The sequence below is a fragment of the Pelophylax lessonae genome (assembly GCF_965119305.1).
Source record: "Pelophylax lessonae genome assembly, chromosome: 4".
Taxonomy (NCBI): Eukaryota; Metazoa; Chordata; class Amphibia; order Anura; family Ranidae; genus Pelophylax; species Pelophylax lessonae.
In genome coordinates, this window is record NC_138771.1 from 355446268 (window position 1) to 355473104 (window position 26837).

Sequence of the window (26837 nt, forward strand, 5' to 3'; positions counted from 1 at the left end):
GCTATTTATAATCCTAGTGTAATAGAACATAATCCTTTGCAACAGCATCTGCATTGTGAAGATTCTAAGGAAGATGCTAGCAGTGGTCCTGAAGATCACTTTGGTCATAAAACTAAAAGGAGTCCCACAAGCAACAGCAGCCTTTGCTTACCTGAGCAAAAAATAAGCAGACACCAAGGTCATGGTCACAGCCCTCCTTGGGTAAGACACTCTGTCCAAAACAAACTGAGCCAATCGTGTGCTCTTTCTGGCAACATGGAAAACAGTCAGCCTCATTTGCCAAGTTCAACATTTCTAGCTCCTTCTGAGGATATGGCAGCACTGGATGAGGTCAGTAGCACTTGTGATGAAAATGACCAGGGTTCTCCGATAGAGAAATCAAATAAAGACTGTTTTCAAGCAATGGACATTTATACAGAAAAAACATTCTCTCTAGAAAGAGAAGAGAACACCCACAGTAATTCCTTTGATTCAACTGTTGATAATCTCCAAATGGATGGCAAAACCAGGAAAAGCTCAAGGCGTTCTTGGAATGAGTTTGTGTCTGAGAAACTTCGTGGGTATAAGAAAAAAGCCGGTTCTTGGAAACAAGCTAAAGAGACAAATTGTTATGAAAGAACAAAAAGTGAAGAAGTAGAGAAACTGGCACTTAATCAACAGAGAGAACAATATCAACTCCCGGACCAGAACATAAAGGATATAGAGGTTGACAATCTTGGAGAATGCAAATTCAAATACACACGTCATCACACAAGAACCAGCAAGGCTGTTTATAATGTACACAGCGATGATTTATGTGATCAACCCAAAGCTCACAACCTCAAGAAAGATGCAACAATAAAACTTATTCCTTTGCTCTCCCAGAAGCAAGAGGCTAGGCCTCCAAGTTCTAACTTCTGTGATTTACCCAGTGAAAAAATCACAAAGGCCTCAACCCCAATGCTCTATCATCTTGCTGGTGGTTACAGCTCTTTGGCAATGCTGACCACTTCAAAACAAACTAAGCAACTAGATACAAGTGAAGAATCCAATACCTTCCAGAAGAAAGGCCACTTTTCTGTATCTCAAATGGCTGAACCTCCGCAACCATTCCATAAACCAAAAAGCCAGTCACAACTTGATGAAAACCTTAGAAATGAATTTACTGATTGTGAGACCACGGGGGATCCAAACTGTTCATATGAGGATAGTTTTATGCTTGATTACAGGGAGAAACTTAAGATTGCCCAAAAAAAAGTCTTAAGAGAAACCTCTTTTAAAAGAAGAGACTTGCAGATGAGTTTACCTGTTAGGCTAAAACTTAATCCTCCTAAAAGACCTTCAGTTGACCATATAAGATCATATTCTTTATCCAGTCCAAATGAAGAAGCTAAATGTACACAACCAAACATATCTGCCGATAAGGGTCACAAAAAAGATGAGTCGGAGAAAGCTACAATTTTAAGAATAGGAGGAAGGAAAAGATTGACAAAGGAGCAAAGAAAATTATGTTATTCAGAACCAGAGAAGCTTGACCATCTTGGCATCCATAATTCAGGCTTGGCTTGGAATAGTGATGGGTCAGTTAAAAATAAATCGGGGGATCACTACAGGATGAAATCTCTGGATAAAGAACGAACCCTTTCTTCTTCAAATATTTCAAAAACTGAGTTAAAACAAATCCAGCACAATGCACTTGTTGAGTATATGGAGCGAAAGGCAAGTCGGAGGCCCAGTAGCACTCATCAGTCCAATTTGAAAAAGACCTCAGGAACACAGTCCTCTCCTGAATGGAAGAGTATAACAAATGAAACCTCATACAATGATGATTCCTTAATCTATCATCACAGGAGATCGACAGGAACTTCCTCTTCTTATGATGCCACAGTTACATGGAATGACCGATATTTAAAAATGTCTCTTCAAGGAGAACAGACACATTCAGCAGACACATTGGGGGAAAAGAGAACTTATTTTGACCGATGTCCCTTGGGTGACAGCAAAGGTTATTCTAAAGAGTCTTCCACCTCTGGCTGCCAAGAAGGATTAAAGGCAAGTAAAAATACACAGGCAACATGTTAGTTTTCTTGCTTCTAGGTATTTTTTTCAGCATTATAAAAAAAGTTCTATCTAAACATTTAAAAACGCCCCACTTATCCTTGTATTTGTGCTTTGATAAAGAGTGACTAAAGCCAGCCATAGATGGTGCAATTATCTTTCCTACAACCATGGGTTGCAGGAAAGAAAATTGCTTGATTCCTGTGTTGATTTGACTAGCTATGTTGATGGGGGAATCCCCATTAGTTACAGTGGAATTATTGTGTTCTTCTGGGGAGGGCAGCCACCCGGCCGGAAGAACAAATGGTGATTATTGCTAGTGGCTAAAGCCACTGGCAATATTCGCATGAAAAATCCGATAACCTGAATGTACTCAAGTTGATTGATCATTCAGCCTGCCCATACATGGTTCAAATCTCGGCTAGTCCTTGTTTAATTGTCTATGGCTGGCTTTAGATCAGCAAAGCCAAATGTTGAATAGATTTTTTTGTGTTTTTGGAATTTATTGCTGTTTTTTCAATAAACTTAAGAGTGGACCAATCATTAAAATGTACACTTCACATCAATCAGTAGGGTACTGGTTAGCACTGCTAAAATCCATAGGAGTTGTATTTTTGAGTAAAAACCTTTTTCTTACTATAAATATAAAGTCTAGTCTTTCTGAGAGTTCTTTGTGTACCCTAAAACCAAGGAAGCCTAGAACATCTGGGGTTCCATTTATAGAAAATGTCTCATTTGCACAAATTTAACAAATGATACTCTTTAATTTTGTAATATGCATGTAAGAGTTTCTTGGATGCCTTTCGGGTGAAACCCTAACATTCGATTCTAAGAGAAAAATAGCCATAATAGCCATGAAAGTTGACATTCACGAGTAAAGAAAATAGCCTAACAATGATTGAGGGAGACTTCAGCACTGTGTACAGTCTATGGAGAATCCTGCACAAACAGCCAAACAAATGGGTGTTATAGAAGATTTCCACCAGATATGGTTTTAAATGGCTACAGTGGATATAAAAAGGCTACACACCCCTGTTCAAATGTCAGGTTTCTGTGATGTAAAAAAATTAGACAAAGATAAATAATTTCAGAACTTTTCCCACCTTTTAATGTGACCTATAAACTATACAACTCAGTTGATAAACAAACGGAAATCTTTAAGGGGGGGGGTGAAGTAAAAAAAAAATAAAATAAAAATAAAATTGTTGCATAAGTGTGCACACCCTCTTATAACTGGGGATGTAGCTGTGTTCAGAATTAAGCACTCACATTCAAACTCATGTTAAATAGGAGTCAGTACATACCTGCCAATATTTAAAGTGTCTCTGATTAACCCCAAATAAAGTTCAGCTTTTCTATATATCCACTGTACATTGGTCCAGCTTAGACCAGTGGCGGCTGGTGCTCAAAATTTTTGGGGGGGCGCAAAAACAAAAATGTAATAGGTATTGCTTCGCTGCAAAAACGTGGTAAAAAAATTGCATGACTTTGAGGTCATGGTACAGGCATGGCACAGGTGATGGTATAGGCATGGCACAGGTGATGGTATAGGCATGGCACAGGTGATGGTATAGGCATGGCACAGGTGATGGTATAGGCATGGCACAGGTGATGGTACAGGCATGGCACAGGTGATGGAATAGGCATGGCACAGATGGTATAGGCAGGGCACAGGTGATGGAATAGGCATGGCACAGATGGTACAGGCATGGCACAGGTGATGGTACAGGCATGGCACAGGTGATGGAATAGGCATTGCACAGGTGATGGTAAGGTCATGGCACAGGTGGTGGAATAGGCATGGCACAGATGGTACAGGCATGGCGCAGGTGATGGAATAGGCATGGCACAGATGGTACAGGCATGGCACAGGTGATGGAATAGGCATGGCACAGGTGGTGGAATAGGCATGGCACAGGTGATGGAATAGGCATGGCACAGGTGATGGTAAGGTCATGGCACAGGTGGTGGAATAGCCATGGCACAGATGGTATAGGCATGGCACAGGTGATGGAATAGGCATGGCACAGGTGGTACAGGCATGGCACAGGTGGTGGAATAGGCATGGCACAGATGGTACAGGCATGGCGCAGGTGATGGAATAGGCATGGAACAGATGGTACAGGCATGGCACAGGTGATGGAATAGGCATGGCACAGGTGATGGTAAGGTCATGGCACAGGTGGTGGAATAGGCATGGCACAGATGGTACAGGCATGGCGCAGGTGATGGAATAGGCATGGCACAGATGGTACAGGCATGGCACAGGTGATGGAATAGGCATGGCACAGATGGTATAGGCATGGCACAGGTGGTGGAATAGGCATGGCACAGATGGTACAGGCATGGCGCAGGTAATGGAATAGGCATGGAACAGATGGTACAGGCATGGCACAGGTGATGGAATAGGCATGGCACAGGTGATGGTAAGGTCATGGCACAGGTGGTGGAATAGGCATGGCACAGATGGTACAGGCATGGCGCAGGTGATGGAATAGGCATGGCACAGATGGTACAGGCATGGCACAGGTGATGGAATAGGCATGGCACAGGTGGTGGAATAGGCATGGCACAGGTGATGGAATAGGCATGGCACAGGTGATGGTAAGGTCATGGCACAGGTGGTGGAATAGGCATGGCACAGATGGTACAGGCATGGCGCAGGTGATGGAATAGGCATGGCACAGGTGATGGTAAGGTCATGGCACAGGTGGTGGAATAGGCATGGCGCAGGTGGTGGAATAGGCATGGCACAGATGGTACAGGCATGGCACAGGTGATGGTAAGGTCATGGCACAGGTGGTGGAATAGGCATGGCACAGATGGTACAGGCATGGCGCAGGTGGTGGAATAGGCATGGCACAGGCATGGCACAGGTGGTGGAATAGGCATGGCACAGATGGTACAGGCATGGCGCAGGTGGTGGAATAGGCATGGCACAGGCATGGCGCAGGTGGTGGAATAGGCATGGCACAGATGGTACAGGCATGGCACAGGTGGTGGAATAGGCATGGCACAGATGGTACAGGCATGGCACAGGTGGTGGAATAGGCATGGCGCAGATGGTACAGGCATGGCGCAGGTGATGGAATAGGCATGGCACAGATGTTACAGGCATGGCACAGGTGATGGAATAGGCATGGCACAGGTGATGGTAAGGTCATGGCACAGGTGGTGGAATAGGCATGGCACAGATGGTACAGGCATGGCGCAGGTGATTGAATAGGCATGGCACAGGTGATGGTAAGGTCATGGCACAGGTGGTGGAATAGGCATGGCACAGATGGTACAGGCATGGCACAGGTGATGGTAAGGTCATGGTACAGGTGATGGTAAGGTCATGGCACAGGTGGTGGAATAGGCATGGCACAGATGGTACAGGCATGGCGCAGGTGGTGGAATAGGCATGGCACAGGCATGGCACAGGTGATGGAATAGGCATGGCACAGATGGTACAGGCATGGCGCAGGTGGTGGAATAGGCATGGCACAGGCATGGCGCAGGTGGTGGAATAGGCATGGCACAGATGGTACAGGCATGGCACAGGTGGTGGAATAGGCATGGCACAGGCATGGCACAGGTGATGGAATAGGCATGGCACAGATGGTACAGGCATGGCGCAGGTGGTGGAATAGGCATGGCGCAGGTGGTGGAATAGGCATGGCACAGATGGTACAGGCATGGCACAGGTGGTGGAATAGGCATGGCACAGATGGTACAGGCATGGCACAGGTGATGGAATAGGCATGGCACAGGTGATGGTAAGGTCATGGCACAGGTGGTGGAATAGGCATGGCACAGATGGTACAGGCATGGCACAGGTGATGGTAAGGTCATGGCACAGGTGATGGTAAGGTCATGGCACAGGTGATGGTAAGGTCATGGCACAGGTGGTGGAATAGGCATGGCACAGATGGTACAGGCATGGCGCAGGTGGTGGAATAGGCATGGCACAGGCATGGCGCAGGTGGTGAAATAGGCATGGCACAGGTGGTGGAATAGGCACTTACCTGGCGACGGCTCGGCTCCCGGCGGCGGCTTCTCCCCTCCTCGCGACTCCGACGTCCGTCCTCTTCTGCTCGGCTCCCGGCGGCGGCTTCTCCCCTCCTCGCGACTCCTCTTCTGCGGCGGGAAAGTGACCGGGCGGTGACGGTGAGTGACTGATGCACGCACCGGCACCGCCCCCAACGAGGTCACCATGGATGTCCTGAATCATGATTGGTCCAGGCTGGAGTCTGGACCAATCATGATCCAAGACATCACAAAAGGGGGTGGTGTAGCGCATTGCTCTGCGCTACAGTTACGCCCCAGAAGGCCGCCAATTGGCGCCTCTGCTGGTGGAAAACCCCACCCCCCATCGGCACCAATGCGGCGGACGCCAAAAGGGGGGTGGTGTAGCGCAGAGCTCTGCGCTACAGTTACGCCCCAGTAGGCCGTCTATCGGCGCCTCTGCGGGTGGAAAACCCCACCCCCATAGGCACCAATTAGACAGGCGCCCCTTGTGGGCAAAAAATTTTTTTTTTTTTTAATCTTTTTTTTTTTCTTTTTTTGGGGGGGGGGGGGGGGGCGGCGCCCCTGCGCCCCCTATGGGCCGGCCGCCACTGGCTTAGACCAATGTAACTTTGTAAATGCCATACCTGGCCGATGCCCTTGGAAGCTAGAAATTACTTGTCCACCTCATCCAATCAGAAAACACTTTAACCGCTTGCCGACTGCTCACAGTATATTTACTGCGGCAGTCAGCCCCTCACAGGCAGAGCGTCGTAGGCCTACGTCGCTAGCCTGTGAGGCTCTGGGGAGCGAGCCCGCGGAGGCGCGGTCACGGACCCCCCCCCCCCCCCCCCCCCGCGCGTGTGACCGGCGGACCCGATGTCCGCCGGTAACTCGGCGATCGGCGGGGGAGAGGGAGAAAGTCAGGCAGCTTGTGTAAACAAGCTGCCTGTCATTCTCCTCGGTGTAAAAACACTGATCACACGGTTCTACAATGTAGAACCATTGATCAGTGTCCCTACAGCTCAACAGACAGCCAATCACAGTAAGAATCACGCCCCTAGGGACACACACAGCCCCTCCCTCTCAAATAAGTATTTTGTATGTATATGTATAGCATATGTATAGCACTGATTACTGTAGAAATGTCACTGGTAACCCCAAAAGTGTCAAAAATGTCAGTCAAGGGTCCGATCTGTCCACCGCAATGTCGCAGTACCGCAAAAAAAATCGCAGATCGCCGGCATTACGCATGAAAAAAAAAAACAACAAAAATGACAAAAATCTTTCCCTTTGTTAGTAAACGCGATACCTTTTGTGCAAACCAATAAAAATACGCTTTTTGCGATTTTTTTTTTTTTTTTTTTTTTTTTTACCAAACATACGTAGCATAAAACAAATTGGCTGAAAATGTTAAAAAATTTTGATTTTTAAATTTTTTTTTTTTGGGGAATTTCATATAAAAAAATTTGAAAAATATTGTTATTTTTGCAAAATTGACGCTCTTTTTTTGTTTATAGCACGTGATCAAAAAATCGCACAGGTGATCAAATACCACCAAAAGAAAGCTCTGTTTGCGGGAAAAAAGGACGTCAAATTGGTTTAGGTACAGCGTCGCACGACCGCGCAATTGTCCGTTAAAATCACGCAGTGCCGAATCGCAAAATACCCCCTGGTCGTTTAGCAGCCAAATCCTCCGGGGCTTAAGTGGTTAAGTTCATTCAGAAGTTGCAAAATGAGTAGTGCCTGTGGCAAGCGGCTGAGCTTCCGTGTTCACAGTGCATCAGGTAGGTCCTTCAGCACGGGACCCAGAAGCAAATGGAGATCACTGGAGTTTCTTTATCTACTTTTAATGATTTCCAGCATCTAGGTGCATCGACCAGGTATGCCTAGTGCATTACCCAAGCTTTATTTAGGGAAACCAAATATCCAAATGAATACTTAAACAACAGAAGTAATCTGCATGACAATCTCTGATGGTCCATCAATGTGGCGACCGATGACCAAACAATTGGCAATGTTGGCATGCTGGCACATTTTCGGAAATGCATCGCCTTCCTCAGAGCTCAGGCCAACAAATAATCGCCTCCTGAATATGTGTACTAGGCACCCTATTACCCCACCCCCCAATTGGGATGTTTGGCTATGGGACAAGTAGTGAAGAGAAATCTCCCTTACTCTATCTAAAATGGAAAAAAACTTTGCCCTTTTGTTCTGCTAGAATTCAATTTTAATTCAATTTTAATACATTTTTATGTGTAGTACTGCTAATCAATATGTAATTTGCAACTAAGTGCAGTACACTTAGACACCAAGATGTGTTGAGTGTCTTGAGTGAGTGCAAGAGTGTCTTGAAAGCCATTGCACAGGGTACTCTGTTTTTTAAAGCAAACCTTTGACCCCATATGACTCTTCATGATTTTTCTCCTGCCCCCTTCTCACCCCTCTTACACAACTGAATATCACTTTCTTAGGGGGGTACTTTTTCAGTGGGCCACAGTCCTGCACTTGATGTTTTTTTGCCTAGGTAAGAATGTTATCGCCTGTCTAAAGCCTCCAGGGACAGTGAAGTCATGCAACCCAGGTCAGGCCAATCTCTACCACACTGTGCATGAGCAGGGCAGTCTCCGCTGCACACAGTGGTTGTTGGTGTTAGAATCATTAAAGAGAAATGGCCCAACACTGTCAATTGGCCATGATCTGACGTTCATGGTGATACCTCATGAGTGGGACGATCACGGTTTGCGTGCGTGCAGGACCGACATGCGTGTTCGCCTTTTGCGTGCGAGCTTGTGAGGACAGAAGCACTCCAAATTTATTTATTTTTTTTACACTGTTGTTTTTTTTTTTTTCTTAACACTTGTATTGCGGTCACAAGGAATGTAAACATCCTTGTGTCAGGTACTCTTTACGGAGAGATCTGGGGTCTAGAAGATCCCAAATCCCTCCTCTGCACTTTGCATTGAAAACAATCTTGTGTTTTTGAATGCTTTCAATTTTTTTTTTTTTTTAAACTGGTGCCGGTGGTTCCTTAGTAAACCGGGTAGGGATTTGATCACTTCCAGTTTACTGTTACAAACAGCCGAGCAAACCTGAACCCAGCTTTGCTTGGCTGTCCAGCAAGCCAGCGGATGCACCGGCTGGTCACTTGGGTCTTCCGGTGGCACTGGAGAGCCTGCTGCGTGTATAAGCAATCGAATGGCTAGTGAGCCACTCTGATTGCTATTAAAAGAGAGCTGACCGCTAGCTCTAAAAAAACTATATCCGGGTGATGTCTTCAGGTGCAGGCAATATCCGTGTACAGATGGTGCCCCTCCCAGGGAAAAATGTCACCCCAAGCAAACATCTAGTTTGCCTCGCGGTAGATATGCCCCTGACTGCACACCTTCAGGTGTCATCAAAGGACTTGCTCAAAGAACCTTGAAAAGACACTTGACCTCCTGATGATGTCACAAGAAAAGATGGCTGCGCAGGACCAAGACTGCTGAGAAGACAGAAAGGTGGCTGACACTAGACAATGCTTGGATATGCTGGGCTTGTGAGGTGTTTTTTTTTTTTTTTTTTTTTTCTTTAGCTACCATGAATTAGGAAAATTGAAAATGGTGAGAGGGAAGTTTTTCTGGAAAAAAAATAAATGCACCTTTTTTCCTTTTGTTCATTTACTATTTTTATTTTATTTTTTTTCAAAAAAAGATAGATTTAGCCTTTAAAGATTTGCATAGGAACAAAGTGACAAGATGAACACGCAACATGTCTCCTCTTACAAGACTCTGGTTTCCTAGGTAGCTGGTTATATGATCTGGATCCTCTACTTGAATCTAATCTAACATGCTTCAACACTTTGGCCTGTCTGATCTAGTGTGTATCCTTCTTAAAGCTCAACTCTGGGAAATCTGAAAAGTCTCCCTTGCTGTAGGACTGCCCCCGCAATGCAGAGGTTAACTGGTTGTTTAGTCTAAGGGAGGGTAAAAGTACATTCACAGTACTTACCAGATCCTCTTCTTCAACACTAAATTACTTGATGCTCCTGCCAGAAATCCAGTAACCTAACTTCTTGAAGTGAGAGAACAATACTGCTGCACTTAAATCCTGAGCAGTTTTGTCATTTCTATTCTTCCCTGCCCAGCTTCAGTACAACCCTCATGTTATGATGATGTGCAGATTGAGGAGTTCAGTAGTATAGCAGACAAATGCAGAGCTGATAATGATGCTTGGAATTTTAATGCAGCAGAGGTTGTGTTAGCTTACTTACTATAGGAAGTTGGAAACTTCCTACATTTCTTGCAGGATAAATTGTTTTTAAATAAGACGACAAAGCATGAGGAAGACCTTTTGCACAAGGGTGCATCTGGGTAAATGGCGGTACTTGGGTAAAAACACGTTTCCACTTTTTGCAGCAGACCATGTGCTGTGAGTGTTTACAGTAGCACCATTGTGTATCTGTAGTGTAGTGTACAGCAATTCATGTCTATGGGAAGCTGTATGCAGCACCTGGGTGGCCTGAGTGAGGGGGTAACCCTGGAGTTTATGTTGCATGGGCTAAGGCGCCCATGTGCAAGAGGCCTAAACGTGGTTGTTTTGCATAGATGCGCTTCCTTTTTTCCTTGTTTATTGAGGCTAGACCAGGGCTTGACAAATTTGCCTGAAATCTAGGAGCCAGCTAAAAAAGTTAGGAGCCAGTTTTTTTTTTTGTTTTTTTTTTAAACTAACAACCAAGCTTTATTTAATAAAACGGATACTAAATTTACACATAAATAGGACTAGAACCCCACTCTCCTCTATAGCGCAATTGGATGGAAACAGACGGTCGGTCTCTTTCCATCCGATGCCATCTGATCCGATCCACGGGATGGATAGAAAATAGAACCACCATCCGTCTGTTTTTGGCGGGCATGGTCAGATGGCGGCAGATTACTGCTCCATAGAGGAGACTGAACGGTCCGATCAGGTCTGCCTGAAAAACTGACAGGCGGACCTGATCAGACAGCCCGTGTGAAAGGGGCCTTCGGCTGTGGCACGGCGATGAGGAAAAAAAAGAATTGAAAAAAAAAAAAAAAAAGAAAAAAAACATTTTTTTATTTTTTTTTTAATAATTAAAAAAAAAAAGAAAAACATTTTTTTATTTTTTTTTTTTAATAATTAAAAAAAAAAAAGAAAAAATTATTATTTATTTTTTTTACATTTAAAAAATAAATTAATAACAATAACCACACTCCCTGTCCACTTACCTTTAAGCAAAGGTAACTGGACAGAGAGATGAAGCCTTAAAAAAATTCCCTCTCTTCTCCTCTTTGGCATTGAGAACATGCATTACTCCCGGCCACCACAAGAGGGCGTCAGTTCCCATAGCTTCTCATCTCACAGAAGAAGGCCGAAAAGCCGGGGACTAAATTTTTGGACGCCGCGGAAGTCCGTGAACTCGAAGAGGAGGTGGGGGGTGCAAAAGGGACAGGACACATCCTGCAGGGCACCCCAGGCGCCAGGTCGCTAATTCTAGTCGCAAATGCGACCTGGCGCCCGGGATTTGTCGAGGCCTGGGCTAGACATACACACTTTAATGTATTAGGCATTCTTACTTTAACTTGCTTTTCAGTAAAGGCGTCCAAGATGCAGTGCCCTGAAAACATTTTCCACATTTTGTTATGTTACAACCAAAAACATAAATGTTTATTGGGATTTTATGTGATAGACTAACAAAGTGGCACATAATTGTGAAGTAGAAGGAAAATGATAAATGTTTTTCATTTTTTTTTTTTTTACAAATATCTGAAAAGTGTGGCATGCATTTGTACTCAGCCCCCTTTACTCTGATACCCCTAAGGCCCCTTTCACACTGTGTCCGTCGGACGGATTCCCTTTTTCTCAGCGGGGGATCGAGCCGCCGATCCCCCGCTGAGCAGCAGGAGGACAGCTGTGTCTCCGTGCTGTGTGCGGTGACACAGCTGTCAGTTCCCCATGCATCTCTATGGGGGAAATCGGATGGGAACGGACCGTCGGTCCGTTCTCATCCGATCCCATCCGCTGGAGGGATGGAAAATAGGGTTTCCATCCGTCCAGATTTGACGGATCGGACGTCAGCGGACATGTCTCCGCTGACATCCGATCCCCCATAGAGATGCATGGGGGGACCCTTCAGATCCGCCAAAAAAACACAGGCGGATCTGAACAGTCCGCCTGTGTGAAAGGGGCCTAACTAAAATCTAGTGGAACTAATTGCCTTCAGAATTCACCTAAATAGTAAAGAGTCCACCTGTGTGTGTAATTTAATCTCAGTATAAATACAGCTGTTTTGTGAAGCACTCAGAGGTTTGTTAGAGAACCTTATGCCTCGTACACACGTACCGATCGTCGGCCGAACGATCGGCCGTCTTTTGTCCAAGGGCTGTCGTGTCTGTTGAAAAGTGCAAAAGACTGCACACGAATTTTGTCGGCCAACAACAGCCGACTGCAGAAGTGATGTCATGTGATGGTTAACTTTCCGTGTCTTTTTTATTTTCTGAGCATGCCCAGTCTTGCAAATCTGCTGTCTGTCGGCCGAATTCTGTACTGACTGGCGAACAATCGGCCGTTCTGGTGTCGGCATACAAAAATTTTAATGCTTGCACGACAGATGCTGTTCGGCCAAAAGTGCGCTGTCGGAAGCATCATACTAACAAGCCGAAAATCGGCCGATCGGTCGTCGGCCGAATCTTTTCGGCCCACAATCTGCACGTGTGTACGAGGCATTAGTGAACAAAAAGCATCATGAAGGCCAAGGAATATAGCAGACAGGTCAGGGATTAATTTGTGGAGAAGTTTAAAGCCAGGGTTAGGTTATTAAATAAAAAATCCCAAGCTTTGAACATCTCACATAGCACTGTTCAATCCATCATCCAAAAATGGAAAGAGTATGGCGCAACTGCAAACCTACTAAGACATGGCCGTCCACCTAAACTGACAGGCCGGGCAAGGAGAGCATTAATCAGAGAAGCAGCCAAGAGGCCCATGGTAACTCTACAGGAACTGCAGAGATCCACAGCTCAGGTGAGAGAATCTGTCCACAGGACAACTATTAATCGTGTACTCCACAAATCTGGCCTTTATGGAAAAGTGGGAAGAAGAAAGCCATAAGAAGTCCCCTTTGCTGTTTGCAAGAAGTCATGTGGAGGACACAGCAAATATGTGAAAGGAAGGTGCCCTGGTCAGATGAGACCAAAATTGAACTTTTTGGCCTAAAAGAAAGACGCTGTGTGGTGGAAAACTAACACTGCACATCACCCTGAAAAACCGCATCCCCACCTTGAAACATGGTGGTGGCAGCATCACATTGTGGGGATGCTGTTCTTCAGCAGGGACAGGGAAGCTGGTCAGAAATGATGGGAAGATGAATGGAGCCAAATTCAGGGCAATCTTAGTAGAAAACCTGTTAGTCTGCAAAAGACATGAGACTGGGGTGGAGGTTCACCTTCCAGTAGGACAATGACACTAAATACACAGCCATTCATGTGTTAGAATGGCCCAGTCAAAGTCCAGACCTAAATTCAATTGAGAATCTGTGGCAAGACGCTCTCCATCCAATCTGACAGAGCTTGAGCTATTTTGCAAAGAAGAATGCGCAAAGATTTCCCCCTCCTATATGTGCAAAGCTTGCAGAGACATACCCAAAAAGACTTGCAGCTGTAATTGCAGCAAAAGGTGGTTCTACAAAGTACTGACTCAGGGGGGCTGAGTACAAATCCATTCCACACTTTTCAGATTTTTTATTTGTAAAAAATTTTAAACATTTATCATTTTCCTTTTACTTCACAATTATGTGCCAGTTTGTGTTGGTCTATCACATAAAATCTCAATAAAATATATTTGTTTTTGATTGTAACATGACAAAATGTGGAAAATTTCAATGGGTATAAATACTTTTCAAGGCACTGTAGATGGCTCAATCTCTATGGCTAGGGACCATTACAATTCTTGTTAACCAGAGGGATCTCAGCTCCCATTTGGCATAGATCATTTGAGGTGCAGAGGAGCATTTGAGGATAGGAAGTTTCTATCAGGATTTTGCTAAATAGTATCAGAGTCCCTTGTTATCAGTGAGTTGCAATGAAAGCCTCATAAAACAGCTATAGACACTTCACACTACAAAACTATAACATTGTAAAGTGATATTAGCATTTTACTTTGGCAGTCTTTTAGAATTTATTGCAGCGCTGTAAGTGCAAACAAAATTAAATCTGAAATTGTATGAAAATAAAATCTCTATTAAAGATTTTAAAATACACGCAAGTGATAGTGTCCTTTGTAACAAATCCAAGTAATAAAAAAAAAAAATTTAAGTGCTCAATTTCCAAGTGCAAAAATATTCCCAGGTGTCACCCGTGGTGTCTTGCGTTCACCATATAGCTGAAATGCATACTCACCAGAACTAATTGCTGTGTAAATTCTAGGACAGCAATAACGCCTTCAGCTACTGGTGTGTTTCCTCTCTGGTTATCACTGTTGAACAGTCAGATATAATGGATCTCCCAATCTTTCGGATGAGGCCATCAGGGAACTCTCAAACAGCCAGACAGGATAAATCATCAAATGCAAGAAAACAATGCTCATAGTGTAATATTTTCTTGAACCAAAGATAATAAAACAATAAATGTAAACAAAATTCCTTAACTCACATTAACAGATCGCCAGACTATATGCAGAGAACTGGCGGTTTGACTTTAAAGGTCCATAAAGTGCATAGGGAGCATGTAGTGGGGAAAAAAAAAAACCCTTGCATAAGGTGCCGCCAAAACTAAACCTAGAATGGCAGCTGGACCTCAGGTATATATCCAAGCTCAACGGCCGTTTCGCGCTGCGCCTATCATCCTGGTGGCCTCATCTTATCGATTAGGAGATCTCAGGGCAGCCATCAGAAATCTTGGGTCTCCTTATGCAGCTTTTAGGCCTAGGCCCCTCCGGGCCTGACCAACAAACATTCCGCAGGGCCCACCCACCAAATCCACCCACCAAATCCACCCACCAAATCCACCCACTGGCCATCCCACAAAGTCCTTCAGTGCACCCTTTTTTATTTTAACACTCTTACAACTTAATACATGAAAATTATTCCAATCCAGCAAAGAGACATCCCCATATATTCAGCAAAGAGACATCTCAATCCAGTAAAGAGACAGCCTCATATATTCAGCAAAGAGACATCTCAATCCAGTAAAGAGACGGCCTTGTATATTCAGCAAAGAGACATCCCAATCCAACAAAGAGATGGCCTTATATAGTCAGCAAAGAGACATCCCAATCCAGTAAAGAGATGGCCTCATATAGTCAGCAAAGAGACAGCGCAATCCAGCAAAGAGACATCCCTTCAGCTATATCGGCTTACTCTGCAGCCGCCCTGCTTTAGCAATTGCTAGTTACTACAGCAGCAACAACTCGGTCTTGTTGGTTGGGGCCTGGCCCCCTACATGTGTATGGGCTGTCCACCCCCCGATGGCTGCCCTGGATCCATTGTATCTGACCATTCAACAGTGATAACCAGAGTGAAAACACCAGTAGCTGAAGGCATTATTGCTGCTATAATTTAGACAGCAATTAGTTCTGGTGAGTATGCATTTCAGCTATATGGTGAAGGCAAGACACCACGGGTGACACCTGAGAATATTTTGCACTTGGAAATTTTGCACTTCAATCTTTTTTTCACTTGGATTTGTTACAAAGGACACTTTCTTGTGATTTAGGACACTTCATCACTTTTGTGTATTTTAAAATCTTTAATAGAGATTTTGTTTTCATACAATTTTCATATTTAATTTTGTATGCACTTACAGTGTTGTTTATATAAGTATTAGTATATTTGCGCTGATTGCACGCTGCCGTCATTTGACTATTTGAGCGCTGACAACACCTTATTTTCCTTTTTTAGTCTTTTAGAATTCCCATGAGCCCTAAAAAACAGGCAACTCCTATTTATATACTATATTAGTATTTTGTCACACCAGTGTCCAATTCCTGACCTAAAGTGAAATGCAAAAGGGTTGGCCCAAAGCTGTGACTTCCTAGCAGAAGCTGATTTTTTCATCATACAGAGTAATGGCTCCTTGTGGAACTATAAAAGCTCTGACTGTTAGGATTCTTTAAAAAACTTAGCAATGTTATAGTTGAGTACAAGTACATTCTAAGCCAGTGTGGTTCACATGGATATAGTCACCAGCCCTTTCCTATTAAAGTGGCAGTGTGCACCACTGCTAAACTCTAAGCCAGGGGTCTTCAAACTATGGCCCTCCAGTTGTTCAGGAACTACAATTCCTATCATGCCTAGTCATGTCTGTGAATGTCAGTTTTACAATGCCTCATGGGACATGTAGTTCCGTTACAGCTGGAGGGCCGTAGTATGAGGATCCCTGCTCTAAGCAATGCTTTTCAGCACTAAAAATTCATCTTGAATTCCTCCAAGTAGAATAATAGAAAACGCATTCAAAAAGATGGACCACATTTCCTGCATCTTCTAGCCTGTCTATTCTGTTGTGCATATGTACTTCCCTTGTATTCGTTTTTTCACTTGGAATTTGCAAAGATCCTTGAGTCAAAAATAGAGCTATCAAATGGAAATAAAATAACCTTGGCTCGGTGGCCACACGTCCAGGGTGCTAAATACATATGAAATCACAATGCGTTCAGCTGTTAAATGTTCAGCTGTGCACTGTAATGCAGATTAATATAGAGGATTGCATCAGAGCCGTTACAGATTACAGCATATGCAGTTACTAGCAAGTAGCTGGGACTTTACATAGTGAAATTAATGATAGGCATTTAAAAAAAATAGTCTGCCGCATCAAAGTGTACAGTTACAAACTTCTGTAGGGCCATTGCGCTTGGCGGGCACAACCGCTTGCAAATTTATTGCAAACATTGAAGTGAGAGCAATAATATTAGGGCCATAGTTCATTGGTACCTCTAAACTGATGACCTACAAAGACATTGAAGCATTGCCTATGCAGAATTTTGAGGACAATTTTTTTTTTTTGCGATTCCATGTCTGGGCAATTTTAATACTTGATATATTTGGTATCTATTTACTCAACGCAACCCAATTTTATAAAAATATGCATTTGATAAATAACTGCTCAAATATTGTGCACAATAATTAATTTCAACTACCGCCATTTTTTTTTTTTTTCTCCAGGGTCTCGGCTTTGCGAAATTATATATTTTTAGGGGGTTAACAAATATTTCTAGCAATAAATGCATGTTTTAATATGTATGCAAAAAATTAAAAAATTGCCCCGGTAGGCATGTTGTTAACCATTTGCCGACCGCCGCAAGTACATACAGTATACTGCGGCGGTCAGCCCCTCACAGGCAGAGTGACGTACCGGTACGTCACTAGCCTGTGAGGCTCTGGGGAGCGAGCGCGTGCCGCGCTCCCGCGTGGTCACGGACCCCCCCCCGCGTGTGACCGGCGGACCCGATGTCCGCCGCTCACTCAGCGATCGTCGGGGGAGAGGGAGAAAGTCAGGTGGCTAGTGTAAACAAGCCGCCTGTCATTCTCCCCTGTGTAGAAACACTGATCATACTGTTCTACTATGTAGGACCGTTGATCACTGTTTCTACAGCTCAAGCCACAGCCAATCACAGTTAGAATCACGCCCCTAGGGAGACACACAGCCCCTCCCTCTCAAATAAAGTTAACCCCTTCACTGCCAGTGTAATTTTACAGTAACAGTGCATATGTATAGCACTGATTACTGTAGAAATGTCACTGGTAACCCCAAAAATGTCAGTCAAGGGTCCGATCTGTCCGCCGCAATGTCGCAGTACTGCAAAAAAAATTGCAGATCGCCGCCATTACGCGTTAAAAAAAAAAAAAAAAAAAAAATGACAAAAATCTTTCCCTTTGCGCAAACCAATCAAAATATGCTTTTTGCAATTTTTTTTTTTTTTTTACCAAACATATGTAGCATAAAACAAATTGGCCGAAAATGTTAAAAAAATTTGATTTTTACATTTTTTTGGGGGGGAATTTCATATAAAAAAAATTGAAAAATATTGTTGTTTTTGCAAAATTGACGCTCTTTTTTTTGTTTATAGCGCAAAAAGTAAAAATCGCACAGGTGATCAAATACCACCAAAAGAAAGCTCTGTTTGTGGGAAAAAAAATTTGTTTAGGTACAGCGTCGCACGACCGCGCAATTGTCCGCTAAAGTCACGCAGTGCCGAATCGCAAAATACCCCCTGCTCTTTAAGCAGCCAAATCCTCTGGGGCTTAAGTGGTTAAGGAGATATCGGGGGTTTATTAGAACCCTAATGTCACCTATGAACCCCAGTGAGTAAGCAAGCTTTATCAGGTTCATCCCCAACCACAGCAGCCTTGAAATGACAGGTTTCATTCACTGAAGGGAGGATTGCTACGTTTCCTTTGCTCTAGCCAGAGACATCTGCCATGCCAGAACCCAGGAGATATGGGGGTGGGGGGTTTAGGTAGATTCTTGTGGAAGTGATTGGGTTGCGTTAGTCAGCTTGATGGGGATACATACTCCCAGCTGCTTTAACAGCCAGGATCGTGTGTAAATACCCCTGCTGCTGCCAACAGAAGGCTGTTGAATGGAATCCAGTGTAGCATTACAACATCTCTATGCCTGCCCTTTACTAGCTATCAAGGCAATGAGTGCCAAACAAGTCTCTCCTGTTTTTTTCCGCCATCTCTCTTACACAATTAAAGAATGTGTGTCGCACATCCCAGGAGGCAGTGTTTTACTGAGGGGTGCATACAGGCTGCGAGATCCATGCATATGCAGACATGGCGCTGATCTCTGGCAGATATTTGAGAAATCACACACCTACAGTCCAATGAGAGTGCCATGCTGTGAACCAACTTTATAAATAAAAACTTTGGTCTCTTGCGTGTTTTGGTGCTCTCATTGAACTGTGTGGGTGTCTGTTTTCAACTCTGGGGACTTCTTTTTTTTTGGTGAATGTGCTGGGAGCATGTAGGGTGCAGTTTTGTATTTACATAGGGCCGCATTTACAGTATCTCACAAAAGTGAGTACACCCCTCACACTTTTGTAAATATTCTATTATATCTTTTCACGTGACAACACTGAAGAAATGACACTTTGCTACAATGTAAAGTAGTGAGCGCACAGCTTGTATAACAGTGTAAATTTGCTGTCCCCTGAAAATAACTTAAGACACAGCCATTAATGTCTAAGCAACTGGCAACAAAAGTGAGTACACCCTTAAGTGAAAATGTCCACATTGGGCCCAATTAGCCATTTTCCCTCCCCAGTGTCATGTAACTTGTTAGTGTTAAAAGGTCTCAAGTGTGAAAGGGGAGCAGGTGTGTTGAATTTGGTGTTATCGCTCTCTCTCATACTGGTCACTGGAAGTTCAATATGTCACCTCATGGCAAAGAACTATCTGAGGATCTGAAATAAAGAATTGCTGCTCTACGTAAAGATGTCCTAGGCTATAAGAAGATTGCCAAGACCATGAAACTAAGCTGCAGCACAGTGGCCAAGACCATACAGAACAGATTCCAATCAGAACAGGCCTCGCCCAAAGAAGTTGAGTGCACATGCTCAGCATCATATCCAGAGATTGTCTTTGGTAAATAGATGTATGAGTGCTGCCAGCATTGCTGTAGAGGTTGAAGGGGTGGGGGGGGGGGGGGGTCAGCCTGTCAGTGCTCAGACCATACGCCACACACTGAATCAAATTGGTCTGCATGGCTGTCATCCTAGAAGGAAGCCTCTTCTAAAGATGATGCGCAAGAAAGCCCGCAAACAATTTGCTGAAGACTAGCAGACTAAGGACATGGATTACAGGAACCATATCCTGTGGTCTGATGAGACCAAGATAAACTTATTTGGTTCAGATGGAGTCAAGCATGTGTGGCGGCATCCAGGTGAGTACAAATACAAGTGTGTCTTGCCTACAGTCAAGCATGGTGGTGGGAGTGTCATGGTCTGGGGCTCCATGAGTGTTGCCGGCACTGGGGAGCTACAGTTCATTGAGGGAACCATGAATGCCAATATGTACTGTGACATAGTGAAGCAGAGCATGATCCCCTCTGGGCCACAGGGCAGTATTTCAACATAACCACTCCAAACATACTGCCAAGACAATCACTGCCTTGCTAAAGAAGCTGAGGGTAAAGGTGATGGGCTGGCCAAGCATGTCTCCAGACCTAAACCCTATTGAGCATCTGTGGGATAATCTCAAACAGAAGGTGGAGGAGCGCAAGGTCTCTAACATCCACCAGCTCGTGATATCGTCATGGAGGAGTGGAAGAGGACTCCAGTGGCAACCTGTGAAGCTCTGGTTAACTCCATGCCCAAGAAGGTTAAGGCAGTGCTGGAAAATAATGGTGGCCACACAAAATATTGACACTTTATGCCCAATTTGGACATTTTAACTTAGGGGTGTACTAACTTTTGTTGCCAGCATTTTAGACATTAATGGCTGTGTGTTGAGTAATTAGGACTGGACAGCAAATTTACACTGTTATACAAGCTGTACACTCAATACTTTACATTGTAGCAAAATGTAATTTCTTCAATGTTGTCACATAAAAAGATATACTAAAATATTTACGAAAATGTGAGGGTTGTACTAACTTTTGGGAGATACTGTATGCATTAAAGCCCACCTGCCAGAGAGACCGCATATATGCGTGCAGTCAGCGGGAAGAAGTTACAGTCCAACTCAGTGAAACGTAAAAATTACCATCCCTTGCAATGGGGCAGCACCTGCCCCATTTAACTGTTCATTTAGCCTGAGCTTACCTGATCCTCTGCTCCCCTGCAGATGGTTCTCCCCCACACTCTGGTGGTGAACTGTACCTCAACCTCATCACATCCATTGCAAGGCAATAGATCATACATTGATGTTAATGACATCAGGACCTTAGACCACTAGAGCAGTGGTCGCCAACCAGTGGTTCGTGTACAACTGATGGTCCAGGAGAAAATGTTGGAGGTCCCCAGGGGTCCTGACACAAATCAACTGATGCATACTGCCCAAAGCTGTTTCCAGTGTTGTTCTCAATGCGCGCTGACAGTCTAAATGTCAGCGTGCATTGATACCTGATGTCTCCTCTGTAGTTCTGGCTCCTGTGAACTCAGAGGGAGGCGCCGGGAGTAGTGCAGAGATGGGGAGGTGAAGGAGGGACTTCCAACTGGAGTGCTGATCAGACTGTGGGAGGCAGTATGGAGCTCGAACACATGGGTGGATAAGGTGAGATCCTGTGTAAGGCAGCAGAGAGGGGGCAGAGTGCCAGAGCATTGTGTGTGTATAAGGCAGCAGTGTGATCCAGGGGGAGGAGGGCAGGGAGCCAGAGCATTCTGTGTATAAGGCACGTACATATTAGTGGTCCACAGGATTCAAAATTGTGAGTTTGGTGGTCTGTGTGGTCCGAAAGGTTGGCGACCACTGCATTAGAGCATAGGGGAGAAGATTCTATGCAGGACCAGTCTACAGCATGGAGGATCGGGTAAGTAAATGCACTTTAACTAGCCACCTAGATCTAAACGAGCCGCAAACCCTTGCAGTGCAGGTGTAGCCCAACTGCAAGGAATCATTTTTAGGAGTCAGGATTTAAAGACCATTGATGACCAACTGCAAAGAACACTGAAATGTACTTTGATTGGCTGGGCATACCTATACTATTGTTCTCACTCCATGTGCGAAGAAAAAAAAGATTTGCAGTTACTAAAAATGAACCCAAGATTTTGAGTTGTTAACACCCAGAGTTCTGTGAGTAGAGGGCAGATCTTGCAGCATGAGCTCCTGTAAGAAAAATGCAGCGAGTACGTACAAAAGTCTGTTTAAAAAAAGTAAAACTTGCCCAATAAAATGCAACTGTACAGCTTTTTTGAGAGATTGCTACATGTTCTGTTGATTAATTAAACAACTTTAGAAATTGACCAATATCTGTCTTTTTTGCTTTTCTTTAGAACTCTGTTGGACATCTGGCGCTCTCAACATCGGCACTACAAAATAGCAATGTTTCCAAAAATAGGTAAGCAACATGGATCCATAAACAGGACAGCCATCAGAAATTGTGGGGCCCCTTGCACAGCTTTAGGCCTGAGCCCCACCGGGCCGTCCCACCAAATCCACCAACTAGCAATCCCACTGGGTCCTATAATACACACTCTTTTATTTTAACAATCTTACAACATATTATATGAGAATGAAAAGTGTATTCCAAGTCATCAGTGCTTTCAAGATTTAGCAGTAAGGAATTATATCTTGCCCAAAAAGACATTCCAATCCAGAAGCTGTACGCTCTCAGCTCCCCCTCGCACCTGTACGCACTCAGCCCCCCTCGCACCTGTACGCACTCAGCCCCCCTCGCACCTGTGCGCACTCAGCCCGCCCTCGCACCTGTGCGCACTCAGCCCGCCCTCGCACCTGTGCGCACTCAGCCCGCCCTCGCACCTGTGTGCACTCAGCCCGCCCTCGCACCTGTACGCACTCAGCCCCCCCTGGCACCTGTACGCACTCAGCCACCCCCCCACGTATGTGTGTGTGTGTGTGTATGTATGTATATATATATATATAATATTACACACACACCCCCTTCACTTGTACAATAGCCCTTGTAAGGTGGTCTCTCTAGTCCCAGCTCCTCTTTCCACATTTGGGTGAGACTCAGAGGAGCTGCAGTCCAGGATACAGTACTTGTACTGTGTACAGTGCAGACACGAGGAGTGCACATGCAGGAAGTAGCCAGAGGTGGCAGCAAAGAGCCCCATGCGAGCTCAATGACACAGAGCAGCAGATGCTGCCGACTCAGAAAGCCAGCGCAACCACGGAGCACCTCTGTACCCGTCCCACCTTCTCTCATTCCCGCCAGGCCCGTCCAGATGCACGGGCCCCTTACAAGTGTATGGGCTGTACCCCCCTGATGGCGGCCCTGTCCATAAACCCAGATAAATTCATGTTCAAACATATCTACATTATCATACAACTGTCATAAGACATTTAAATGGAGGGTTTGATTTATTAAAACTGGAGCATTTGGAATCTGGTGTAGCTGTGCATAATAGCCAACTGGCTTTTAACTTCAGCTTGTTCAGTTAGGGTTTGACAATAAAACCTGGAAGTTGGTTGGTTTTGATGCAGAGCTGCACCAGATTTTGCAATCTTTAGGCTCCTTTCACACTTGTGTGACTTGTCCTGCTATTTGGGACTGCAAAGTCACATGACCAGTCGTACTCCATGATTTCCACTGAGTACCGTTCATACCTGAACTAGTCCCTGCATGACTTTGAGACGATTTTAATGCTTTTTGAGGTCCAAAGACATAGGCATTGCTTCAAGTCCAGTCAAAATCGCGGCAACAAAATTGCGGTAAAATCGCGTGACTTTTAGGTCTCACAAGTGTGAAAAGGGCCTTAGCTTTAGTAAATCTCCCCCTGTATTGATGTTGACACGTGTGAGGATGAAGATATGGGAGTTGACCTTTCTGACTTAGTGCAGGCTCTAGGGTTGTCATCTTCATCATGGCTTCACTACTTTTTAAAACTGGCCATAGATTTGTAGTCTTTTTTTTTTTTTGTTCATGAAACCTAAACAGAAAACCCCCTGCTAGGACATTGTATCCCCTGTGGGACCAAGTGATACAACAGTTGACTTCTGTCGAACAGGGACAGCCACACACACTGAACAGGCTAAATATTGTTCTGTCTATGGTCAGCATATGAAAGGCCTAATAGAGATGAATACATGAAAGGCCATAAGACACACAGGAAGGGGCTTGGCCCCGCCCCCACTCCCTCCTCACTGGCTGTGAGTGAGAGCAGCAGCAGCCAGTGGCTCCCACTGTTGTCTCTGAGCCAATGTGAAGGCAGAGAGTCAGGACAGCAGCTGATCTCGTGCACATCGCTGGGTCGGCCTTAGATAGGTATTAGAGGGGGCTGCATACTGAAGGTATTAAAAATACTTTGTCACTGAGCTGGATCAGGCATGTAGCCAGTGAAGTCTAAAAGCTCTTCACTCCCATTCTGAAAGTGTAATTTTATTCTGAATGACTCTTGAAGCCTTAGATATTTAATTCAGACTTTCTTGTTGAAGTCTAATAGATTATATATTCCTTATAGAATTCTCTAGGTGGTTCATTCTCCTTAAAGTGACTCTAAAGGCAGAAGGTTTTTCTTAACCCCATCCCGCTGCCACCTCCTGACCCTTAAAGAACTTCTAGATGCCAGGAGGCAGAGGCAGGTATTTGGGTTATGTGATTGCTGTGATTGGCTTTCACAGTGGTCGCATGATTGGAAAACTCCTAATTGCAAGTATGCATCGGGAACTTTCCAGTCCCCGTGGGGGAGTGTGCTCGTAGCACAGTTTTGTGTTTACATAAGGCCCGAATATATGCGGCCTCTCACCGTTCAAGCCCACTCGCCGAGACGTGTGGCTGGCGGCAAGAGGTTAATGCTTTCTATGCTGAATCAAAACTTACATTAAGTGCCGGTTCACAAATATGCAATGCGGGAACCCTGCGAATCCACTGCGGGTTCCCACATCGCACCCGACTCACAGGCAGTTCACACTGCCATATGCAAATTGCTGGGTGTTTCAAATCAAAGTTAATGACACCCCCAGATCAGTTTGCATATCGCAGTGCGAACTGTCAGTTCAGACATGAGTAGAATTGCAGAGGTGTGAACACCCATGAGATCCGATTCTGGTGCAGACCAAAAAAGGGTACTGTGCGACTTTGGTCCAAATGCGATGCAAACTCAGCCATACAATCTGTATTGCTGAATTTGCAACGCACCGATATCGCAAGTGATTTGCATGGCAGTGCGCTGCGAATCACATGCGATGTCTGACATCGCTGAAGTGTGAACCGACACTAAAGTCAACTAATGTCTTCCATAGAAGAATACAGATTGTTCCACAGTATGAATCATTCAAAGAAAGTTGTGCTGCAGTTACAAGGATGAAATGTTAGTTCCTCTGTGATATTCAGTGAAAGACTATGGCCAGCTCTGAATTGTACTCTGATTACGCCTGCCCTTTTCATTTAGGAGCTGATGGGATATTCACTGTTCATTGGATGTTGTTGTGATCTACTCTCTAAAAGGTCTCATCTTTACGGAGTAGATCCTCAGAAACCTTCATTTTTGTCTTGTACATCCCCATCATTACCTTTTCTTTCTTATTGTTCATGTCCACAACCAGCTATGAAATATTTACATTTTTAAAGTCTTGGAGCGCCATCTACTGACTACTCAGTGGAAACTCACCCATATGTTTACGGACTACTGATCCTAAACAATTATATTACACTTTACTTACATTATTAGACATTTTTACAACTTGCCATAGTTACAAAGTGAATCAACAAGTTACATTAAGAAATACTATGTGTAATTAACGGTAAAAAAAAAAAGTTTGTGTAGTTTTTTTTTTAATAATTACTAGTTTGTAAACTCTTATCTATTTTTTTGTATACTGTATTTGCATATTTAACTTCTAAAATACAGTATGATCTGATTTTATCTTTACTATTGTTATTATTATTAGTTTCAAATACACATGTCTTCCTTAGCTTTACAGAACTAATAGCCTAAACAACTACACAGCAATAGCCTGTAGTTAGCAGCATATTGCTAGGTGTTTTCTGTAACTGCTCTTTTAACCTGTGAAAAAACATATAAAATGTGTTTTTTGTTTTTTTTCATATTTATCACTATGAGCCACCAGGTAGCATGCACTACAGCGCTGTAACCGGTTGGAGTATCTTCCATAACCAGATGTTGCAATGAGATGCAACTTCCTTTGATTTCCTGTGTCAACTCTCTTGCTCACCATGCACATAGCAAAACATGTACGGAATTATTCAGTGTATTTTGTACCCCCATGTGCAATGCCATGCCCCTGATTTTGGTGGTCTCACTCCCTTTGTATATAAAATTTCCACTATTGCCATTTCTGTTTTTAAATTTCTCAGTTACATTTTTACCCGTTCTTGGTCAACCCCAATGTCTGTGGCAAATGTAGTGTCTGAGAAATCCAGTGTTGATTGTACTGTCAGTAGGTGCCACAAGTTATCTCTCGCTGCAATTTTAAAGGATGTCTGACTGTTGTCAAAACATAGATATGGTATTTAAAGTGTTACTAAACCCCCAACATTAAAATCGGTCTGTATATCCGTAAACCAAGCTTGTTGTTCTCACTGTGGAACCTAATGGGTTAATCCTTTGCTTTGTGTAAAAAAGGCCGTATGATCTTGTATGCACAGATCCTTCCACTGTCCCCAGATAATTTCCTGATAACACGGAGCCTGTGGAGTCAGGCTGCACATGCTCAGTTTACTGTATATTGCTAGATAGTTTTTTTTTTTTTTTTTCTTGGAAGTGCATGTTATCAGCAAAGGGCCAATCAGCACTTTCCAGACAGAGGGTCAGGGCTTTTGCAGTCTCATAGTATAGTCAGAAAACTCCTACAAGCTTTAACCAGTGCTTGGCTGGATACTGATAGAAGCCACAAGACTGCTCTAACTGCTGATGAGAAAAGGTATTTAGCAGTTTATATTTATTAAAATAGTTGAATCTCCATGTTCCGTGTACTGTGGGAGACCAGATGTAGTGAATGCAGGGTCCTGGGTTTAGTGATACTTTAAATGAGGTGAAAAGACAAAGAAATAAAACTGTAAGAAGTGAATAGAAGAAAGGAAGGGGAAAAATAAATAAATGAGTTATTTGTAGTTTTATTAAAATCTCATTTTGTAGCTGTATTACAGATTACTGAATCAAATATTTATTAAATTGTATTTTATCATTATGGTGACCTTTACGTGGATCAGGACTGATCTAAGTATACACTC

The 26837-nt window shown here is 44.0% G+C and overlaps 1 protein-coding gene across 1 annotated transcript in view; it reads left to right on the forward strand.

Annotated features, from left to right (window-relative positions):
* Nucleotides 1-26837, forward strand: part of SHROOM1 (shroom family member 1) — a 139657-nt gene that overhangs the window by 82567 nt on the left and 30253 nt on the right. Inside the window, exons 2-3 of the mRNA XM_082253262.1 lie at nt 1-2049; nt 21955-22019. The exon at nt 1-2049 is cut by the window's left edge and continues 353 nt beyond it. Of these exons, the coding sequence (XP_082109388.1) occupies nt 1-2049; nt 21955-22019 (2114 nt within the window). The remainder of the gene's footprint in view (nt 2050-21954; nt 22020-26837) is intronic.